Here is a 21,035-nt window from a genome sequence, read left to right on the forward strand (position 1 = left end):
TAGGTGCCATTCGCGAGCAAGCAGAATTAGGCCGTAAAAAACGGGTAGTTATTAAAAGGACTTGTTTCGGGAGCAAAAGTATTGTAACCGGCAGACAATCTAATATTGGATTACTTAATTTACCCTGGAAGCCCATAGGCGACTACAATATACTCTTAAAAGTGATAGAAGGCTCTAGCTAGACAGCGATCAAAAACCCTGGAAAGCGGTTAAAACGCCCTGGAAAAGGCTCTTCAAAATCAACATAAGTAGAAATCTCCGAAATGCCGTAGAAAGTACCGGAAGACAATTTACAATGTTATGAAAGACGTTAAAAACTTTAGAAAGTGTGTAGAAGAAAGTTGTACATCGGGGTTCGGGAAAAAGATTCTGGACAAGCGCTAAAAAGTTATGGAAGGTGTTAGAGTCTCCTCTAAAATCATTGAAAGGTTCTAGAAAGCGCTATGAAGTCTGAATAATGCACTCTTACAAGTGCCCAGAATCCTGTGGAAAAGAAAAACTCCATAAATCCCTAAGAAGTCTTTACACAATTCCAGAAATCTGTGCAACAGGGCGTATAAAGCTATGCAAACTCTGGAAGGTGGTTGCAGGCACTCCAAAGCGTCTATAAAGCTCTCCAAAATGCGTAGGAAAACATTCTACCAATGTAGTTCTGGTATGAGCTATAAATGTTATGGGTCAAAGATACCCATATAAGGATCTGGGGACCCAAAAGCACTCGGGAAAATTCTAGAGTCTAGAAGAGGGCACTAAATTTGGCATTGTTTGCAAAGCGGCAGGCATCTCTGCAAGAAAACTTCACCCTTCGATAATTTACCTAAAATGCCATAAAAAGTTTCTGGCAAACCCAACGAAAGCTATGAAAAACGCTACCTAGGCCAAAAGTGCATTGAAGATCCTCTGGAAGATGATAGACGAGGAGTCTGAAAAGCAGTAGAAGACACTGGATAAACAACCTTAGGTGGTTCTAGGAAGGGTTCAGAAGAAAGCTATTGAACAAATCCATAAAACTTTAAACAAGTTACAGTAATCTCTGGAAAACATCTGCAGGTTTCTGGAAACCATTTGAAAAGTCTGAAGGAGGCTCCAAAAAGCGCCAGCTGGGCGTAGTCCATATATTCTTCAAGGCGCTGAAAGACTCTGGAAATTCTAAAGATGGTCTCTAAGGTTGTGCTGTGCAGCAAATTGCCTAAAACTATCAAGGGGACTTAGAAGTATGTAACGCGAATGGATAGATCTGAAGTAAGACAGTAAAAAGATACTGAAATATCATAGAAGGCACTAGAAAACCTTAGAAGTATTTGGAAAGAGCTTGAAAGATTTTGGAACTTTGGAAACCGCTTTATTATTTGATAAGTTTTGCTCTCGACTACTATTCCGTACCCAAAAAAAATCCTACACAAAGAACCACCTACTTTAAATTGGGAACCATTTTGCTTTTGTTTCTCTGCAGACCATAATCCCACTTCTCAAATTTTAGTTGTATTTGTGGACCAATTTTCCGCACGAAACCATTGAAAATTAGTGCGCCAATCATTAAATTTCAAATTAAAATATCTGCACCAACGTTCCGTACTAAAAGAACTTCGTACTCGAACCTCAAAAGTTCATGGTATTTGCTGTTTGAGCCACTGATCAAAAACACTTTTGAGATTTGGTAAAATATTAATCCGAAAGCAACTTTCCGCATTCAGAAAATTGACGTTTGATTTTTTGTACAACACTACTCATTACACTTTGAGTCATTGCGTATCCAAAAAGTTAATTTTGCTAATGTAGAACCCAGTTTCCACACCAAGACAATTTGAGGCCTGATACATAGAAAAAATCAAAACCGGTGGAAATGCAGGATAAACCAGGAATATACAAGGACTGTGATCAAATACATATAGAGCAATCCAAAAGATCGCATCGCAAGAATCGCATCCGATTATATGATTTTCATTTCACCTCTTTTAAGGGTTTGTATTAATTAGACGTCTAACTAAAAATGGTTTATTTGGCATTTTGTACTAAATTAAGTCGTTTATCTAACTAAAGTTAAACCAATTGCAGTAAGAGCTAGATATGTTGCCGAGCCCTTCATTGAGGAACTCCACGATGTACTGTTCAAAGCAATAAGCCTTTCGTCTTCTTCTTTAATAATCGGCGAATGCCTGGAGGTGTACCACGCGATCGTCTCCACCGCATTGTAGTCGTATGCGTAGCGATCGTACGATTTATCCCTGATGACATGGTGGCCATCGCCACCTTTGACTACGAAATCCGTTGTGATGATTCTATAGGGGTGGTCTTCTTTAATTGTGGAGTACTTCGGGATATCGCATGATCCGCATCGAGCTCTGGCCGATACGATCCTTGAACCGACGGGCTTACTCATGTCAAAAGTGTAACGAATTCCTGAAGCATGGATCAATTCCCCACGGTTTGTGTCGCCGTTGTATCTCGCTCCAATTTCCAAGGTTTCAAGTAAGTCGGATCCGTTCAGTGACAAGAAGTGCAGCTGATCGGAGTACGGAAACGCTTGCATGATTTCGCCCATCGTGAAACTACCATTTGGGAATTTGGGAACAATGTCAGTCCTAATACTTCCCGCATTAAAAAGTGCTATGGGAGCATCCGTCCAAAATCTACCCTGCTGGATGTGCGCGTGGTGCTCCACCAGAGCATCCGCCACCAAGTTGGCCAAGTTACACTCCTTCACCCGGCAATTCTCAATCTCCCCGTCCAGACGGACGCGGGTCGTCCCAACTATTTTATTATTAATCGCCTCGACCTCCGGTCTATATTTCTCAAGAAGCACCAAGGCCTGTTTTTCTTGTCGGACAGTAGAATTGAGCAGTTGAGGTTGCCCGTTGTACTCCACCAAGTCACCGTTATCGTCGAAAATAACATTCAGGCGCCCCATGTACTTGGTGTAAGCGTAGGCTTGCACAACAGGTACCTTCTTCCCGCTGCTCTGAGTCACGATGGTAGGATACGGCCCCTCCACCGCCTCCCAATCGGGCTGGGGCCCATTCCACAGGAACGTATTCGTGTGACCGCCGATTACCAAGTCGACAAGCGGCACATTCTCGGCGATCTCCTTGTCCTTATCAAAACCCGAGTGGCCCAGCGCCACTATTATCTTCACGCCCTCACCGTTCAACCTCTCGCTTTCGGCTCGAAGCGCGTCGACCTCCTCGCCGAAATCCACGTTGCCGGGCGACGAGATCGTCGCGGTCTGCGGAAGCACGTAGCCTATCACGCCGATCTTCCGGCCGGAAACGACGAGCGTGTGCGATTTCGTTACGTTCGTCGTAAGATACAGGGGCTCCTTTGAAAAGTTAAGGTTCGCCGCGACAACGGGGAAGTTTATTGCCTTAAGAAAGGGGACAATTCCTTCGGGACGATCGTCAAACTCGTGATTTCCAAACGACTAAAAATACACAAGTTATGCTTTAGTAAGGACACAGGCACATTTAGACACAATGCTACTTGAAGGAAAGAGTGTGTATGTGTGGTGCTTTGCTGTCAAATGAAGATACAGTCACAGTGCTATTTACATTTATTGAAACATAAACACTAAAAAAATGGCAATGAATTATTTAATCTTGCAGGAAATTTAATTGAATTTTGAGTACCTAATCTTTTATTGTGCCCGATATGTATGTAGTTTTTTTTTTGGAATAAGGAATGAATATAATATTCCCATTTTATCCTTCATATCCACGGAAAGTTTTTATTTAATTTGATAAACTTGTAGATAAACTTCTAATATACAGGGTGAGTTTTTTTCGATGTTCCGGGAATCTCGTAAACCGTAAGAGATACAAAGATACAAAGTCGCAAAAATTCAAGGTTGATTTAATATCACTGGTTTGTAATTCAATATGGCATCCATAAGAAATAAGGAAGCACCATCAGAGAGCTGAGAAAAAATTACTAACGGTTTTTTAACATTATTTGTTGATATCTTTGAAAATAAATGAACGCCAGCCACTTTCTCCACCCGTCAGTCCATCCGAAGCCTTAATTACTCCGACATTTTTTAGGATATTTAGATCGTTCCTTTTGCATTCTGTAGCGTACCCGTACATACGTATAGCTCTGACACCTCTACCAAGAGCATTCTCGATTAATGTGCGCATGCGCAGACGACGCATTACGAAATGCTAAGATTGATCAATTTATGGAAAATTTGTTTCCTTAGTCTCTGGATACGTAAAATCCGTCTTTGTAGAGGTGCTTCGTATTTCTAAACTAATTTTTTGAGTGTTTCCAGTCTGTGTGAAGGAACGTAGCAAAAATTATAATTTTTTTTTCCAATTGTATACGGGTAGATTCGCTTCATTGGCCACTGGATACGTAAAATCCGTCTTTGTACAAGTGCTTCGTATATTTGAACTCATTTTGTGAGTGCTTCCAATCCTGTTTGAACGGATATAGCGAAAATTATATTTTTTTCTCCAATTGTACAGAGGTGAATTCGCTTCCTTAGCTTCTGGATACGTAAAATACGTCTTTGTAGAAGTGCTTCGTATATTTAAACTGATTTTTTGAGTGCTTCCAATCCTGTTTGAACGGATATAGCGAAAATTATATTTTTTCCCCAATTGTACAGGGGTGGATTCGCTTCCTTAGCCTTTGGGTACATAAAATCCGTCTTTGTACAAGTGCTTTGTATATTTGAACTCATTTTGTGAGTGCTTCCAGTCCTGTTTGAACGGATATAGCGAAAATTATATTTTTTTCCCCAATTGTACAGGGGTGCATTCGCTTCCTTAGCCTTTGGGTACGTAAAATCCGTCTTTGTAGAAGTGCTTCGTATTTTTTGCGTGCTTCCAGAAATTATAATTTTTTTTATTTTACCTCCGTTAAGTACGTAAGTGAATTTATCAATTTTTGCCAAGCCTTCCGGCAGGAATAATAAAATTATTCTTTCAGCCACCGAATGCTTTCTTCCCAGAGAAGAAGGGAATCAATTAATATTTTGATATTTCAGCCCCGTTAATTAATTATTAAGCATTCCCATAATAAACGAAAACCAGGATAGAAACCAGGATAGAAAAATTCCAAATTAGCAATAGATATCCATTGGATTGATGAGTATTAAAGTTTGATCGCGCCTAATTGGGTAAGCATTGTTAATGAATCGATTTTGGAAGGATCTTTTCTTTTGCCATTTTACGTGCCGTAAGTTTGATCTTTTGCATTTTGTAATTGCTGAAGTTATGTACTTGCCGTAAGTCTATTATCTTTTGCCTTTTTACAGTCACTACTAAGTTCTGTAGGTACCGCCGTTTTCCGTAATTTTCTTGGCTTTTGAAATTAATTTCACCGTATCGCTTTTGCGCTTTAAGTTACCAGTATTAATAGAAATTCGCTTTCAGCAATTTTTCCTACCGCTTCCCAAGGTAAGCTTTTCTTTAATTACAGGGGTGGGGGGGGGGGTTCTGTACTTTTCCCAAAATTGTCTCTCTGTAACTTAACCTTAAATTTAGGAGAAGGGGGAATGTTCCAATATGGAAATACTATCGGGATCAATTTGAAAGGAAAGAACTGGCACGATGCACTCCAATAAATCTTAACAATTGCATTTGGAGAGAATTCAAATATTACCTACTTAGCTCTGAGTATGCAAAATTATTTTTAAAATAGTTTTCTTAAGGTATATTTCCGCCAATTTAAATGAATATTGTTAAATTTAACTATTTTCACTAACCTCTCAAGTGCAGATTCATTCGCTCCCTTGGCCTCTGGATACGCAAAATCCGACTTTACAGAAGTGTTTCTTAGTTCTTAGAATGATTTCCTATCTATCTAAGTTGACCTTGTAAAAAACATATTTTTTTCTTATTTTACAGGGTGGATTTGCTCCCTTACACTACGGATACGCCAGATCCACCTTTTTTTTCCAGGAGTGTTCCTTACTTTCAAAATTATTTTTTCAACCTGTTTGATTGGATATTAGCGGAATTGATCAATTTTCCCTAATCATAGAAGGGTAGATTCGGTTCCATAGCCTCTGCACAAGTAAAATTCGTCCTTTCAGCTGTTTTTGGTATTAAAAAACGATTTTTTTCAGTTTTTCAGCCTGTTTAAATGAATGCTGTAGAAATGATAACTTTTCCCTTGTTTTAGCCTCTGGATATGCATATTTTGTCAGTGTGTAAAGCGATGGGGTATATACAAGAGGGAATTTTTTTAAAAATATTGATTTATGAAAAAAATTTATTGTTCATAATATTTTTTGCTTGTTTTGAAAGTACCAATAACGTTTCGATTGTTTGTGGTTTGATAGCAATACTCTATCTTAATTATAATGTAGAATGATAACTTTCAATTAAAAAAATTAATTTTATTATTTTTCCAGATTTCTATAAATAAATTTTAGATGTATATTTGGGGTTACGTTTGTCAGAGGATGCAATTTTATTTTTTAGATATCAAGAAGGGGTTAGTCTAAAGTTATATCCAAGTTCGTGATCTGAAAATCTATTGGTCTCACAAAAAATTTATAAAAACAAAAATAAAATTCTTCACAACTTTGGTCCAGTAATATTTAGTCGTAGAACCTTAGCAAACAATTTTCAGTTCGTCGCCATTTGACAAAAAAAATGACATCAGACTATTTTTTCTGTTTGCCAAGGGCATGTGCAATAGGTGCTTTTCTTGAAAGTGATATATGCTGCAACTTTTCGGTTTGGACGTAAAATATTTCACCTTCAACTGAAATTATAGGGTTTTTTCTAAGGGGCAAAATTAACCACCTTTTGCGAAGCTTTGGGCGCCCAATGGTTTCTTCGAGCTCGAATCGCGGTATCTCTTTCTTCTGTTGACAATAAAAGCTCGCGCTATGAGAAGTGCCCCAAAAATTGAGTACTATTTTGTGCAGAGTTTTTAGCGAAATCCACCAAAATGGCACATTTATATGACTGTGGCAGCGTCAGAAGTGGGTATGGACAATGGGAATGTGGTAGCCACCGACAAAATCTTACCTACTAATGGTGGAATCAAAACATCAAATTCGAATTCCGGGACGTCGGAACTGGGTACCGACAAAGGGATGGGGTAGTCTTCGACAAGATCTTAGGAATTGAATGAATGAATTTCTAAGTAGCTGTCGTAGTTATGAGGACGCATCGTTATGGTTGCTGATTTTTACCTATTATAAGTTTAGAATTTAAAATCACCTTGATATGATTTTCAGTTGAGGCACGTACATAATCTCAGAGATAAGTAATCATAAAGATTAGCGGCAAATAAACTGCGTTGACAAACAAACTTACTTTTTTCTAATATGCGACAAATCCGAGAAACTGTAGGGAATTTCCACCGCCACAGAGAAAATTTTACTGCCGTTATATAGACAGGGGATATCCCAATACTAGCAAAACAAGTACATATATCAAAGTAAATTAAAATGCGATTATGTACTAATTAAATGTTGCAATAACATTTGAAAAGGTGACATTGCTTACAGATAAAAGTCCTTCAGGAGACAATTTCGAAACATGTTTAAGTGAGATCGACCAGGGTTTTAGAGTGGGTAGTGTTTGGCCCCAAAACCTAAAAATCCCAAACTAAAATACAAATAAATACCTACCCTTGACAAGAATGTTTAAGTTGATCCTTGAACGCTCATCAAAACACTTAAATGCTTTTAAAATCTTTAATTACTATTCGGAAGACTCACAGAACCGTGTCCTTAAGGATTAAAGTGCCTGAATACACTATGCGTTTTAACCGGTCCCGTTTGACCGGACCGTTTTGAACGGATGACTGCATCCAATGGATTTAAATGCGAGCGTTTACACTTATCTGGTTGCGTTCCGGTCGCCGCAAGTAATGTAAACGCACAAAACCTTCCGGTTTCGCAGGATGCGTTTTGAAAGGATGCGTTTAAAACGCATAGTGTATTCAGGTACTAATAAAGAGTTTCATAGTTCAATAAACAATCTAAAATAGGCTCTTGGCGACTATTAAAACTTAACGCCAAAGACACTGCATAGACTCTAACATATTTGAGGTTCTAATTGTGTCTCGGAGCCCTCTGGAGGTTCTTAAACGTCTTTCAAGGCTTTTAAATATTGTATTGTAAATTAATTACGTGATTTATTTATTTACAATTAATTAATAATGGATTTCCTTAAATGATTTGATTTATAAGAGTTAAATATTATTTATTATTCACTTGTACACAATTTATAACATGTACATTTATCACATACGCGCCCGATTTTCACTTATAATGACTTCGTCAAAGAGGTTACGCTTTTATACCAAACGGAACGTTTCTAGAAAAAATCACGGAATGTTCTCGGAGGGTCTAGAAGGCGTATCATGTTTCAAGGAAAGAATGCGTTGCATCCGCATTCATTCCTTATCTCCGCTGACTCATCTTTTATCAACTTCCAGGCACCTGTTGGCGCCCCGATGTCTCTGATGTCGCTACAATGATCATTATACTTAGAAGCGTTCAAAAAAGTTTTTTAAAGCACCGCAGTTAAAGAGAGGAAACAATTTAAAAAACCCTGAAAGCTTCTGGAAGGCACTTTGAGGTTCCTGGAAACTCTTAGGGGCCGTTCCAAAATTGTTTAAGACCCATAATAGCCTATAAGTTTTAAAGGCTCTCCAAAATTCGGATAAATACCCTTAGGAAGGTTTTAAAGGTTCTTATGGATTTTTCAATCCTTTAAAAACTTGTTAGAGGACTTCTGAAGGTTACTCTTCACCACCAATAAAGCCTCTTGATGGCCCTTGAAAGCCCTTGTGGTTCATGGAAGGTCCTTGAAAACTTTTGAAAGATTTTAAAGATTAAAAGCCTTTAGATCAGAAGACCAAATCGTAGTTAAAGCAAACTGGCCCCTATACTTCATTCTTTGATTGCTAAAAATTTAAAACTGGACAATTGCCAGATTATAAGGAGTTTAAACGGGATTGCATGTTTTGATGGCCATATCATCAAGGGGTAACTGAAAGTACTAACTAAATTATTAAAATTTTAATTTTAATCATGCTTTAAGCCCCCTGTCTATTGTTTCCATGGATACGACCGGAGAACCTAAGCTTGCTATTTTTGATGTGTGATTAAATTCAGAATTTTCCGAAGCTTTAAATTATTCATATGTCTTCTGCTATAAAATAAAGTTTTGTATTATACACGACGATAAAGGGAAACTAACCATCCCGTGAAGGTTAATTCACTCGATGGTTAAAGCATCCCTTGGTCGTCTTGAATAATAAACAACTATTAAACACTTTTCTGAACCCTTAGAAGCACTTAAAAAATACTGAAAACTTTTAAAGAATCTTAATCAAGGACGTTCTTAAGAAAACCTTTATACAAAGTCAATTGTTGGAAACTTTTGAAAGTTCTTAGAAACCGTTGAAGATCACTAAAGCGAAATCGTCCCAAAGGCTCTTCAAGATTTAAATATTAAATACAGTTTAGCTAGTGGAAATACAATATGGAATAGGGGAAAACAGTAGGAACCTTTCTTATATCGTTAAGAACATGTATACCAATTTAAGCCACAAGAGATCTCCAAAAAACTCCTGAAAATCCTCGACCTTGGATGAAAGCTCTTCAGAACTCTTGAAGGTTAAGTCCTAAAAGCCTATATTTTATTTTGGATGTTTTTAAAGTTCTAAAAGTTCTTAAATTCTCTAGTCTATGGCACAATCTTCTAGAAAACTCTTGCCAACTTGGAAGAATTCTTGAAAGAGCTTCGTATCGTCGAAATATTTTTCAAAGCACTTCTTGAGAGCTTTTTCGATATGTACCTAGAAATTCTTCCTGAAACCATGGGAATAGTGTATAAGCAGCGTTGTACTTTAACATAATTATTTTCATATCTTCTTAAAAATATTTTTACCAATTTTCTTGGAAATCTGTGTACCCGGAGACCGTTTTCGACAATTCTTGGAGAAGTTCTTAGGAGGAAAGAGAAAGTAAAAGTATCCTTCTTCTAAATTACGCCTGAAGTACTTCTTGGAAGTTTCGTGGTTAGTTGACAGGTTTCCAAACAAAAGCTACTTCTTTAATAAATATCTTTTAAAAGAGTCTCCTTAAAGCACTCATAAAAATGGATTTCAAAAATTCAGAAACCTTTCAGAAAAATTTGAAGAATTTATTTATAAGATCTCTAGGAAACTTCTTAGAAAAGCGTTCCTCCAAATGTTCCCATAAAATATAGGTACAATTTGCTAATAATACTCCCAACAGTATCCTTATAAAGTCGAAACCTCTTTCAAAACTGTTTTCGCAAATTTCATTTGAAATCTAGGAATGGGAAGAATCTGTCTAAATCTCGAACAGTTCAAACACGAAGTACGAAAGGAAGTAAAAGCTATAAATTATAATGTCGAGAAAATGCATTAAAAAAAGTATTACGGTAATTAGCGACACGTGGAAATGAAATGAAAAAGTTGTATAATAAAACGTCGAGTATAAAAATAGCTTTGTTTTAATCACAAGGTTGCAATTGTTCGAATCGAGTTGGGCGCTTGTAACTTTTTTTTTAATTTTTCATATTTGTTTGTTTAAATGTCACGAAATATGCTTTGCAATCCGGAAAAATGGGCACGCAGTGGAGCGCGAGTAATGAGTTTTTAATTCATGTGATAATCGAGAAATGAAGATTAAAATTAGAGTCGCCAGCGTTTGACGGGGTAATCCCAATTGTGACATGTTAATATTGATTATGTAATCAAATTTCCATTTTTATGTTTTTCTTATTAATGTACGTAATGTTGAGGCTATGAACAACCCTCACTCCCCCCCCTTTTGTTGTAGAGTTTGTACTTTCCATGTCAACCGTGGGAGGTGACTGGCACTTTCCAATTCTGAGCCAGTTTCGTCAGATGTTTGCACTACAAACGCCCATTCGTTTAAAGGCAGTCAAAGTTTTTACTTACATTTTTGAGATTTTGGAGAATTGGTGTGGCCATCAAAAAGAACGTGCTCTCAGCTCCACATTATTAAATTTGTGTAAATATTAAGGCAGGGCTAAAGCGAAGGACTCGTATTAGGAAGAAGGAAGATATGGTTCCTGGACTTCCTGACATAAACGCAACAGAGCAAAACCGATAATGGACATGGTGGGAAGATTGGAGAGGTCCCGGGACAGGATTGCCCTTATTGGATGGCCCTTCAAGTGAAAGAATCCAACAAAGGAAGCTTTTTATCTTTAGCCGAGTAATAGAATTATTACCCAATTATAAAAAATGTGGGCCATCACAACATAAATAGCAATATTTAAGACTCAAACAAAAAAAATGTAGGGTCCAGTAATTAATCATCCAGAAAAAAATAGTTGGCAATTCCACAAACTAATTGTTGAACATTGGACGTGGTATACATTTTTCGGATTGAACGACAGCGAAATCGTCCACGAAATGGCCCCATTTATTATTGTCACTTTTCATGGTCGTATTTATTATTTACGCTAAATCAATTCACTTGTCATATCATTAAATACGGCAGGTCTGAATAACCTTTTCTACAAATAATGAAAGCCGCAATTTTATAATTTCGTCTTTGGGACTTCTTTTTGAATGAAAAATATGACGACTTCATGGGAAACTATCTTCCACTAACAGTGTTTTTTCACTACAATTAAATTAGCATGAGATTTGGCATTTAAGGGTCAGTGTAGATGCTGCCACACACACATTCACATTCAGACACTTTTATCAGCTCGTTCGCCTAGAAGTCCGTCCGTCCCTCCATCTATTCCTGATAGGGGAGATGTTTTCAACTTAAGGGTTTTATCGGAATTACGAGTTCTCTCTTTAATTGTCTCTTACGCTACAAGCCCTTGCATTTTGTTATCATTTCCTCCTTAATCCCCATCCTTTCCCTCCCCTAATTTCTTCATTCAAAAAAAGAATACAAAGCTATATTATATCCTTTTTTTTAAGTTTTTTGATGTTCTCAATTTTGGAATCCAAATGTAAACTCATCAAGTTTTAAAATGTGTACGTCAGCTTACTACGGAGAAGCTCAAAGATTATAAATCGCTTCATATTTTTGACTTTTATTATATTGAACATTTTCGAGTTTATAACGTCAACCTGGAATTTAAAAAAAAGTGCGATTTTGCTATGAGATGGGGTTTTGTATAGATAGTATGAAGAATTGGAAGAAATCAAACAACCCATAAATTTTTTGGATCTGGAAAATTAGAAAAACATAAAGAATTCAAAGAATACTCCGAATCTCAATATATCATGAAGTATGCGAAGAATTAAGAATATTTGAAAGATTTGATAGATTTATAGAACCTGGAACAGGATCCAAATGAAAAGAATTCAAAAATGTAATGAATTAGAAATACCTGAATATTATGTGTAAACAGAAAAATGCGAAGCCTATCTGAAGAATCCAAAGAACAGAATTGAAAGAATGCGAATATGCAATGCGAACTGATAATCTGACAAATCCAACGAATTTGAAGGAATCGTAAGGATAAAACAGGATTCCAAAGCATTGGAAAGGTCCGAAGTGTTCGAATGATCTAAACTAAACACGAGAATGAAAAACCTGACGAATTTGAAGAATCTGGAAAATTGCAAAAATTCCTAAAATCCCTGGGTTGATCCGAAAAAAAAGGAAGAATCATAAGAATCGAAACTTTTTATATAGTTATAGTAATTATTATTATTGAGTTTATTTTCAGTAAACAGCGCGTGGGGTCAAAATTATACATTCCCGCAGGGCGAATACTCATAAATAACGTTATGGAAAATACGGGGCTTTTCAATATTTGGCTCAATCGAATGCGGATAAAGTCAACTAATAAAACATATTGTTCTGTCGTGACACAGAAAATATGAAATGCGATGACAATCGGGAAATATATTAAACTTATAGCTTTGATTTGTGAGCTTTCTATTATTGGCACTGGTTTAGCATCGACGGGAATCGTCGATGAATGGGGAAATGCCCGAAATGATAAAACGTTATGATAGCTCTTAAGGGTTGAAGCTGTCTTCGATGACGGATAGACTACGATAATGGCTATTAAAGGGTTAACAGATAACAAAATTAGCAAATATGGATTTCTTTTGCTGCACATACTTGTAGTTGTCCTTTTAAATTTGCTAATTCGAACTTTGTTCAGTCCTTGTAAACAATGACGATATACAGACTTTAGTTTATAGAAATGTAAATACCTAACACTGGAAACTTCGGAAAACGAAGAAATGAGATCTGCAACAAAAACAAAAAAACGTATTTAGTCAGATATGTGGTTTTTAAAACTAATTTTGCCTGCTATTATCCCTTGCTGACTGTACAGGGTGGCTCAAATTCGTGTTTCACCATTGGGATCTCCGTAACGATGCGAGATCCAGTGTAGATTAAATGGGAGAAAAATTGCCACTTTTGTGACTAAAAAAACGAATCTAAAATTTTTGAAAATGTTTTGAAAATAATTGGTATATCACCGAAAAACTGAAAATGTCGCGTTTTAATTTTCCCTATCTTTAGCGGTCGGAAATTGACGGTTCCCGTTAGCAACTTCTATGGGCACTTTTTTCGGAGAATCTGAATCTGTTGCTAAAATTTTACCATATATTTTCTATATACTCGCTTTACCCCTCATATCCCCCGGCCATTTTGCATGACCTAAAGGTTACTATACAGGGTGTTAATTAATTGATTGCCGATAATACAGGGTGTGGATCCTCGGGTGATTTTAAGGAGACAAGTTTGTATCAACAGATGTCCTAAAACTCTTAGTTTTTGAGCTACAGGGTGTTAACATTTTAAGAAAAAAGTGAGTTTTTTATCATAATTTTTTAATACTCTTACATATTTGTATGAAATTTTGTACACATTTTTTAATCTTTAAGGAGCATTTTTTGACGTAAAAGATTTTGTTTAATTTTCACCAGTGACGTCCGTACGGAGTTTGAACTGACAAGTTTAGGACATATGTTGATATAAACTTTTCTCCTTAAAATCACCCGAGGATTCACATCCTGATGTATTATCGGCACTCAATCAATTAACACCCTGTATGTTAACTAATTTAACGTATTTCTTACTAGAAGGATTTTCAAATGAAGTCACATTTCTAAACTGTTTTATTACCTAACACACGTTTCCGAATTTAAAATTTGGTTTTCAAAAAAACATCTAAAGGAAACTGAAATTTTAAACAATTTCAATATGGAATATCAGAGAAGCTAAGCAATGCCAAATTCATGAAGCTAAGAAAAACCCTTAATTGTGCATCGAAACAGTACCGCTTTGGCGTTTTTCCACCCAAAATTGATGTCTAAGTAGACCAAAGTCCTTGCGATTTTCGAAATTGCTTAACATTTACACATTGTGGGTAAAAGCAAGGGGTTCGTTTTGTCTTGGTAATCTGCGCTATGGCTCTAACATGGCCGTACAGGATCTCGTCTTAAAACCCATAATGGGAGTAAGGGAGAGCGCAAACAGCTTTTGAAGTTATGCAATTAGCAATAATGCAAATGGCTCCAGATCTTGTTATATAGGTTCATTATTGCAGAATGAAAAATTACCCATTAGAGTATTAGAATTTATCATTACAGATTAGTGGCAACTCGTAATTTTTTACCACGAAGGCGGGTTTTCACTACTTCAATTTGCAAACTCAGGATTTTTTAATACGGGTAGATTAGTGTACAAAGTCTCTGGATGCGGAAGATTCCTCTATTTTTAAATTGCTTTTTTTTAAATATACAAATTTGAGCCTTTTTTTAAGAGTAGTACATAGCTCATAGGCGAATATAAAGGTTGCAATTTCAAACGTCCGTACATATATACAATTTTTAAAAAAAGATGTAAAAAAAGGGTTCTAGATAATATGAAATACCAAATTGCCACCGGTAAAATTTTCAAAATTGTGTAATGTGAACCCCCAAGTATCGGGCGATAAAAAAAGGTTTGACATCGAGTCGCCTTTCAAAATGTGCACCCACGCCTATTAAAGATCAAAACATTTCGGTCTTTTAATTTTTGTACACCGCGACATGTTTCAGAAAATACCGCAAATTCGAAATATTTACGTAGTCGAAATCCCTATTTCGAAAAAAAGGCTTAAATAAATCCAATTCTCCAATTCGATTTTATTGAATAGTGTGCCCATTTAGCATCACCCAATTGCTTAAATTTCCCGGCGACCGCTTTAAATGAACAGCTTCCTCTTACTAAGGAAAGCGTTTAATTGTTTTTGGTAGGTACAGAAAAAGGGTCAACGAATCTACTCACACTGAGCGACCTTTTTCTACATTTTGCAAATGAAGGACGATGATTAATTAGGAATTTAATGGACATACTTGATTATGTAAAAATAGCAATAGTTTACGTTTTGCGATAGCGTTTATGTTTAGTACATGTGATTATTTTTAGACTAATCATTGTGGAAATAATTTTTTCTTTAATTACCTACATGATTGTTTATCTATTCACATTACATAGATTACGATCTACTAATTGCAAGAAAAACAATTTGCGAAACGGTTAACTGTTTTGTTTTTTTTTGTAATTATGTGGCAAAAAATACCTCAAGTTGAATTTACATAATAAAATAATTACCTACTATGGTAAATGTTTGTCCGCCTATCCACCGAAATGTACCTAAAAGTTAGCAAATTTCAATTTCGTTGTATTCTTTTAAAACTCTCCAAAGGACTATGTAATTTTTTGCTGTCACGAATTATGTACAAAATTTGGTTCCAATCGGTTCACCCGTTTAACCGGAAATAAGAGTACAGGCAGACAGACAGATAGACCGACAGACAGATCGATCAACATCATCGAGATTTTATTTGATTCGGATTCCTGGGATTTCAAAACATGTAATTCCGTCAAAAACGTGTGGGGTCATTTTTTACACATAATTTTGAAAAATATTTGAAATGAAAAAAAAGTGAAATAGATGGAATAAATTTTGAAATGAAAAAAAAGTTTAAAATATCGCTTTTCTCTAAGACTTAGCCACTTATTAACGAGCGACCGAGCTCGTTGATGATTTGAGACCTTTTGCCCGTCCGGCTGTACATGATAACTCGCGAACGGTTTCGAATTTTCCAATTCTGTTTTCAGATAGACAATGGTAACGGGACTAACTGGTTAAATTTTGCTCATTTGAACTTTCTGTCCGTCCGTCTGTGTTTGTTCGTCGTGTTTTCTACCTGAATATTATGCGAGGGACACTAGACAAAAAAAGGCACAAAACACCACACAAAATGCAAGGTACCTAAATTGTTACAAGGAGTTCAAATTCCATTCCACCCAATTAACTTCATTGAAGGTATGGAAAATTATCTGTAGAATTTCGAACCGGAGGACCCGGAGAAATAATTATGATATCGAAGTGAACGAATATTCTAGAACGGATTCGAGAAAGACCAAGAATTAATTCCAATTCAAGAAATCAAGAAGCAAGAAGAGAGGGGGGGGAGATCGGAAGATTCAAAGAAGCTAGCCGCATATAAATTTAATTAATTAATTAATTAACCAAAACATTTGAAGATTTAAAACAAGATAAAAGGGAAATTAAGGAAGAGGGAAGAATGAGGAGTCAACTAATCATTTTTAACAAGTTGGAGGAAGTAGGAGAGCAAGCCGAAGATGTTAAAACGACAAGTAATTCTAGAAGAAAGATTAATAAAAGCTCATGAAGATCTTTTGAGAGCTGGCGAAAGTGCAAAAGGGACAAAGATTTAAATACGGTTAAAAGACCAAAATTTCGATACTTACAAAACGTAGCTTGCGAAGATGCGAAGGCAATAGACGGCTTTCGAGAATCGGTATTCCACTAACACTAATTTTAGAAGAAAGATTAATAAAAACTCATGAAGATCTTTTGAGAGCACAAGAATTCAATGTAAAGCTTAAGAAGAAACAAGAAAAACGAATAGCTGGTTTAGAAGGAAAGAAAAGGAAGCAGTGTTACTACAAGACAAAAACAAGAATTTAGAACAAGTCGAAAGAGTAAAAGAAGAAGTAGAGCTAGCACAGAATTCCAATTTATTAGGAGGAGAGGAATTTCACGAAGACAAAGAAGAACTTAAAGGAAAAATTACCGAGACCAGAGGAAGAAATTAGTACTGAAGAAGAGAAGATTTATACTACAGGATTTTTGAAGCAGAGGATAATTAAAAGAAAGTATAACCAAACGATAACGATGAAAAGGATGAAAACCAATTGTGAAGACAGATTTAAAGAAAAATTTTAAGAGCTTTCGGAAAGAAGAATTATTTAAAAAACCAGTTGATAAGATAAGACGGAAGAGAAAAAATAAAAACAAAGAAAATGTGAAAGAAACATATGAATAGTCGTTTTATACATAGAAGTTAAGTGTTTAGCTTAGTCAAGAAAGAAGAAAACTTTAATTTTTAATAAAGTGAAATGGAGTCAAGTCTAGTTGAGTGAAGTTAAGAAGTTAAGTGAAGTTTGTAAAGAGTCATTTTATATGTTTAGTGAAGATTTATGAAGACAAATGAAGTAAAGTGAAGTGTATATAATTGTTTTTTTATTGAATAGGTTTAGGTTTTTAGGAGTTGTTTCACATTGATTGTTTAAAAGATTTTAGAATTTTTGGGGATAGATTTTTTTTAGGTTCTTTGTTTTTTGAATAGGTTCAGGAGTTTTTAACTGGTTTAGTGGGTATGATTTCTGTTAGGATTTTTAGAATGTTTTGATTTTTTGAACATTTTTTGTACGGAAAGCCCCCGTTTCTTTTATTGTTGTTTTTCAAATTTCATTAGGTTTTCTTCGTTTTAAACAACTGAAGGCAGTAACGTAACTGTAGAGGTCAATTGGGATCTAATTTTTATCAATTTTTCTCAAATTGTCATTGCAAATGCGATAAATTTTTATTTTAAAGGTAGATCCTTTTTGGTTTTAGATATTATTGGGAATTGTAGGTGGTCGAAAATCAGATAATTAATTTGTCCGATAAAGTCATCTGCGGTGAATATTGCTCGGGATATTACGGGCTGCGATAACGAAAGGGAACATCAAATTCGGTGTTTTTAGTAGCCATATAACCTTCCATTGCTTAGATCATCATACAGATAAAAACCGTGGAAATGTTGGAATCAGGAAGTCATCTGGGGATTGGCGACTCAGACGCAAAGTAAAAATATAGTTTATTCTGGATTAAAGTTTAAAGAAGCTATCACCACAATCCAGGCCACAACCGCATTGTTATTCCCAAGCAGAATAGACTCGGACGTGTGTCGAAAGAAATGAAGTCTACTTCTCAACGTAAAAATAGGTTATGATGGGGTGAAATAAACAAAAATCCACCGTCAAACCAACAAATTAAGCCAAGGGTAGTGAAACCATTATTCATAAGCGGAATAAGGCTTCCACGAGTGTCTGGGGGTGAAGTCAATTCAACACGATAAACATAATTAAGTATTGGTGGGAAGCCTCCGGAGAGGAGGCAAATATTCTGCGAAGGAGGAAAATTTATCTTACCCAGAGCACGGGATCTTGTTCGCTTGGTAAAATTTGTAACAGTTCTGGTTCTAAAACGATTTTGGCAGCTAATATTCCAGGACCGAACTTAATGGGAAGGAATCTGTCTTGAGGAATCTTGGGGGGCGAATTTTACAGAGCAAATTTTGCCCCAGAAAGAAGTTTTAGAGCACGTGGCAGTTCTTTCCAGAGATCTTTAAGGAATGCTCCTTGAGAATAGTTCCAGATGGAAGGATGTACTGTGGAGGGGTCGCATCTTTCTGGAGAGAATACTGTGAGTGTGAACTTTTCGAGGGCGGTTTATTTCCCGAGGCAACTTTAACACACACGATTCAGATGATACTCGAAATTCAACTAATCCTGGCTAGGAATTTTGTTTCAACATTCTGTTACCAGAGTCATATCTGGGACTTCTGGGAGATCAAAAGTCAAACTGGTGATACAACTGATAATTGACTAATTTTTATTAGACGAAATCGATTTCTCATTATCACCAGGTCATTAAATACATTATTAATGATTAATCGATTAATTGTCCAATTTAGTAACCGAATAATCTATTAGTTGAGTTGAGTTATAGGGTACAACGACGAAGTGATTTTAAAAATCTTAACGCATTACAAATAATTAAATTCAGTAATAATCAACGGACCGGGGGTGTTAGATTGTGTTGCATCTCGACTTCCCCGAAGAAAGTTAAGGCCAAAGTTATCGGTAGTGCTACCAAAAGCTTTGGAAAAACCCTGGGAAAAACCGATCCATGGTGAATAATTCCCAAACCCTTCTTTTATCAAAGACATTCATTGTCCCAATTTTTAACTTTCCATAAAAATAAACAGTCACTATCTTATCGCTAATTGCGCAAATTAATTACTGTGAGAATACGTTCTAATCAGTCCTTCCTAAACGGTTTTTGTTTACTTTTTTATAACGAAGCCGTACATCTGTCTTTAATTATTATTCTTTTTAATTTACTGAGAAGGACCGCGCTCCATTAGTAATTGATGAAAAAATCATAAACAGCGTGACCTTTTTAACCCCACGATGATTATAATTTTTTCGTTGGGATCAGAGAGAATGTGATATAAGAGCAACATTAAGAGTATACAACTGAAGCGTGTCGAATTTCGAGTGTGGCAAATGAGGGTTGTTAGTGAAGAGTGTGGGTGAAATCAAGCAACGTGCACTAGCAGCATGCCACAATTTCTTGTGTGCAACTTACCGCAACATCAGGTTGCAATAAATTCATAAAATCGGCAGCAATCCTCCACTTGTGCACGCTAAACCAGGAGGTTCCCGTGTACGTGTCGCCGGCATTTAAAAAGAGCACAGGGGGTCCAGTCCCATCAGCCGCTGCCTTTCTTGCCTCTCGCACGACGTGCAGCACCCTTCCAAATCCTCCGTAGCAGTTCGACTTATCCTTACACGTTCCCGATGTTCTCGACGTCTCCTCGAAACGTGAATGCATGTCATTGTTATGCAAAATTAAAAGTTTCAAATTTTCACATTGAACGCTTCTCAAAAACAGATTTATTACTAACAAAATCCCAAAACTGATCACTTTCATTTTAACACGACGGGGCACTTTCACACAGCTAGCGGCCGAGAGGTGTAAACGGTGCCGCTTTCGAGCACGTTGTGGAGCTACTGCCGAGCCTCTTTGATAACTGTGTGCAAAATAATTATAGTAAAATATGCGGGAGCAACATTCCTAAATACCTTTAAGGTAGCCCATTCTTTCGTCACTAGGAACACAAGATCCTTGATCTTGCTCGGGGTTTTAGTTAATAAGGTTAATGGGAAACTGTGCCTTTAATTATTGCGGCCACGTCCTCGTCCTTCGGTCTCGTCAATGGAGGCGTACGTTAAACATAAATAGAGCGAAAATTTCTGATTTGCCACGTTATTGACACTCGTGCGATTAAAGGTTAACTGACCTCAAAGTTATCGCAGTGTTTTTTGTCATCTTGATAAATTTGCAAAATTTTGTGCTTTATTGGTATCTAAGTAGTGATATTGTGCCATTTTTTGGTTATCATGCAGATTTTGTACTGCATTGATTTGTTCATATAACCTGGCAGAACATGTCATAATTTAAAAAAAAGGAGCATTTAATTCGGAAACAGGGCACTTAATTAGCACCTAATTAGCACCTAATTATAGTTAGTTCACTTTTCATTTTCTTGGGTTTTTAAGGTAGTGCTCTGCTGAGTTCATATGAACCTGGCAGAATATGTAATAATTTAAAAAAAGGAGCATTTAATTCGGGAATAGGTTCACTTAATTAGCATCTAATTAGCATTTAATTATAGTTAGTTCATTTTTCATTTTCTTGGTTTTTTGAGGTAGTTTTCTGCTGAGTTCATATGAACCTGGCAAAATATGTAATAATTAAAAAAAAAGGAGCATTTAATTCGGGAATAGGGCAGGGCACTTAATTAGCACCTAATTAGCACCTAATTATAGTTAGTTCACTTTTCATTTTCTTGGGTTTTTAAGGTAGTGCTCTGCTGAGTTCATATGAACCTGGCAGAATATGTAATAATTTAAAAAAAGGAGCATTTAATTTGGGAATAGGGCACTT

At 36.2% G+C, this 21,035-nt stretch overlaps 1 protein-coding gene across 4 annotated transcripts in view; it reads right to left on the bottom strand.

Moving 5' to 3' along the window:
* Positions 1-20,374, bottom strand: part of LOC116178811 (protein 5NUC-like) — a 31,967-nt gene extending 11,593 nt beyond the window's left edge. Inside the window, exons 1-3 of one of the 4 annotated variants that reach the window (XM_031498431.1) lie at positions 20,171-20,346; positions 19,674-20,118; positions 1,982-3,418 (exon numbers count right to left, since the gene is read on the bottom strand). In XM_031498431.1, coding sequence (XP_031354291.1) covers positions 2,027-3,418; positions 19,674-20,018 — 1,737 coding nt within the window. In that variant the 5' untranslated portion in view covers positions 20,019-20,118; positions 20,171-20,346 and the 3' untranslated portion in view covers positions 1,982-2,026. Of the gene's footprint in view, positions 1-1,981; positions 3,419-19,673; positions 20,119-20,170 lie in introns of those variants that run through there. The other 3 variants (XM_031498433.1, XM_031498430.1, XM_031498432.1) reach the window with 3 other exon arrangements.
* Positions 20,375-21,035: the final 661 nt, after the last annotated feature.

This window comes from Photinus pyralis, unplaced genomic scaffold (assembly GCF_008802855.1).
Source record: "Photinus pyralis isolate 1611_PpyrPB1 unplaced genomic scaffold, Ppyr1.3 Ppyr1.4_LG8, whole genome shotgun sequence".
In the NCBI taxonomy this organism is placed as follows: Eukaryota; Metazoa; Arthropoda; class Insecta; order Coleoptera; family Lampyridae; genus Photinus; species Photinus pyralis.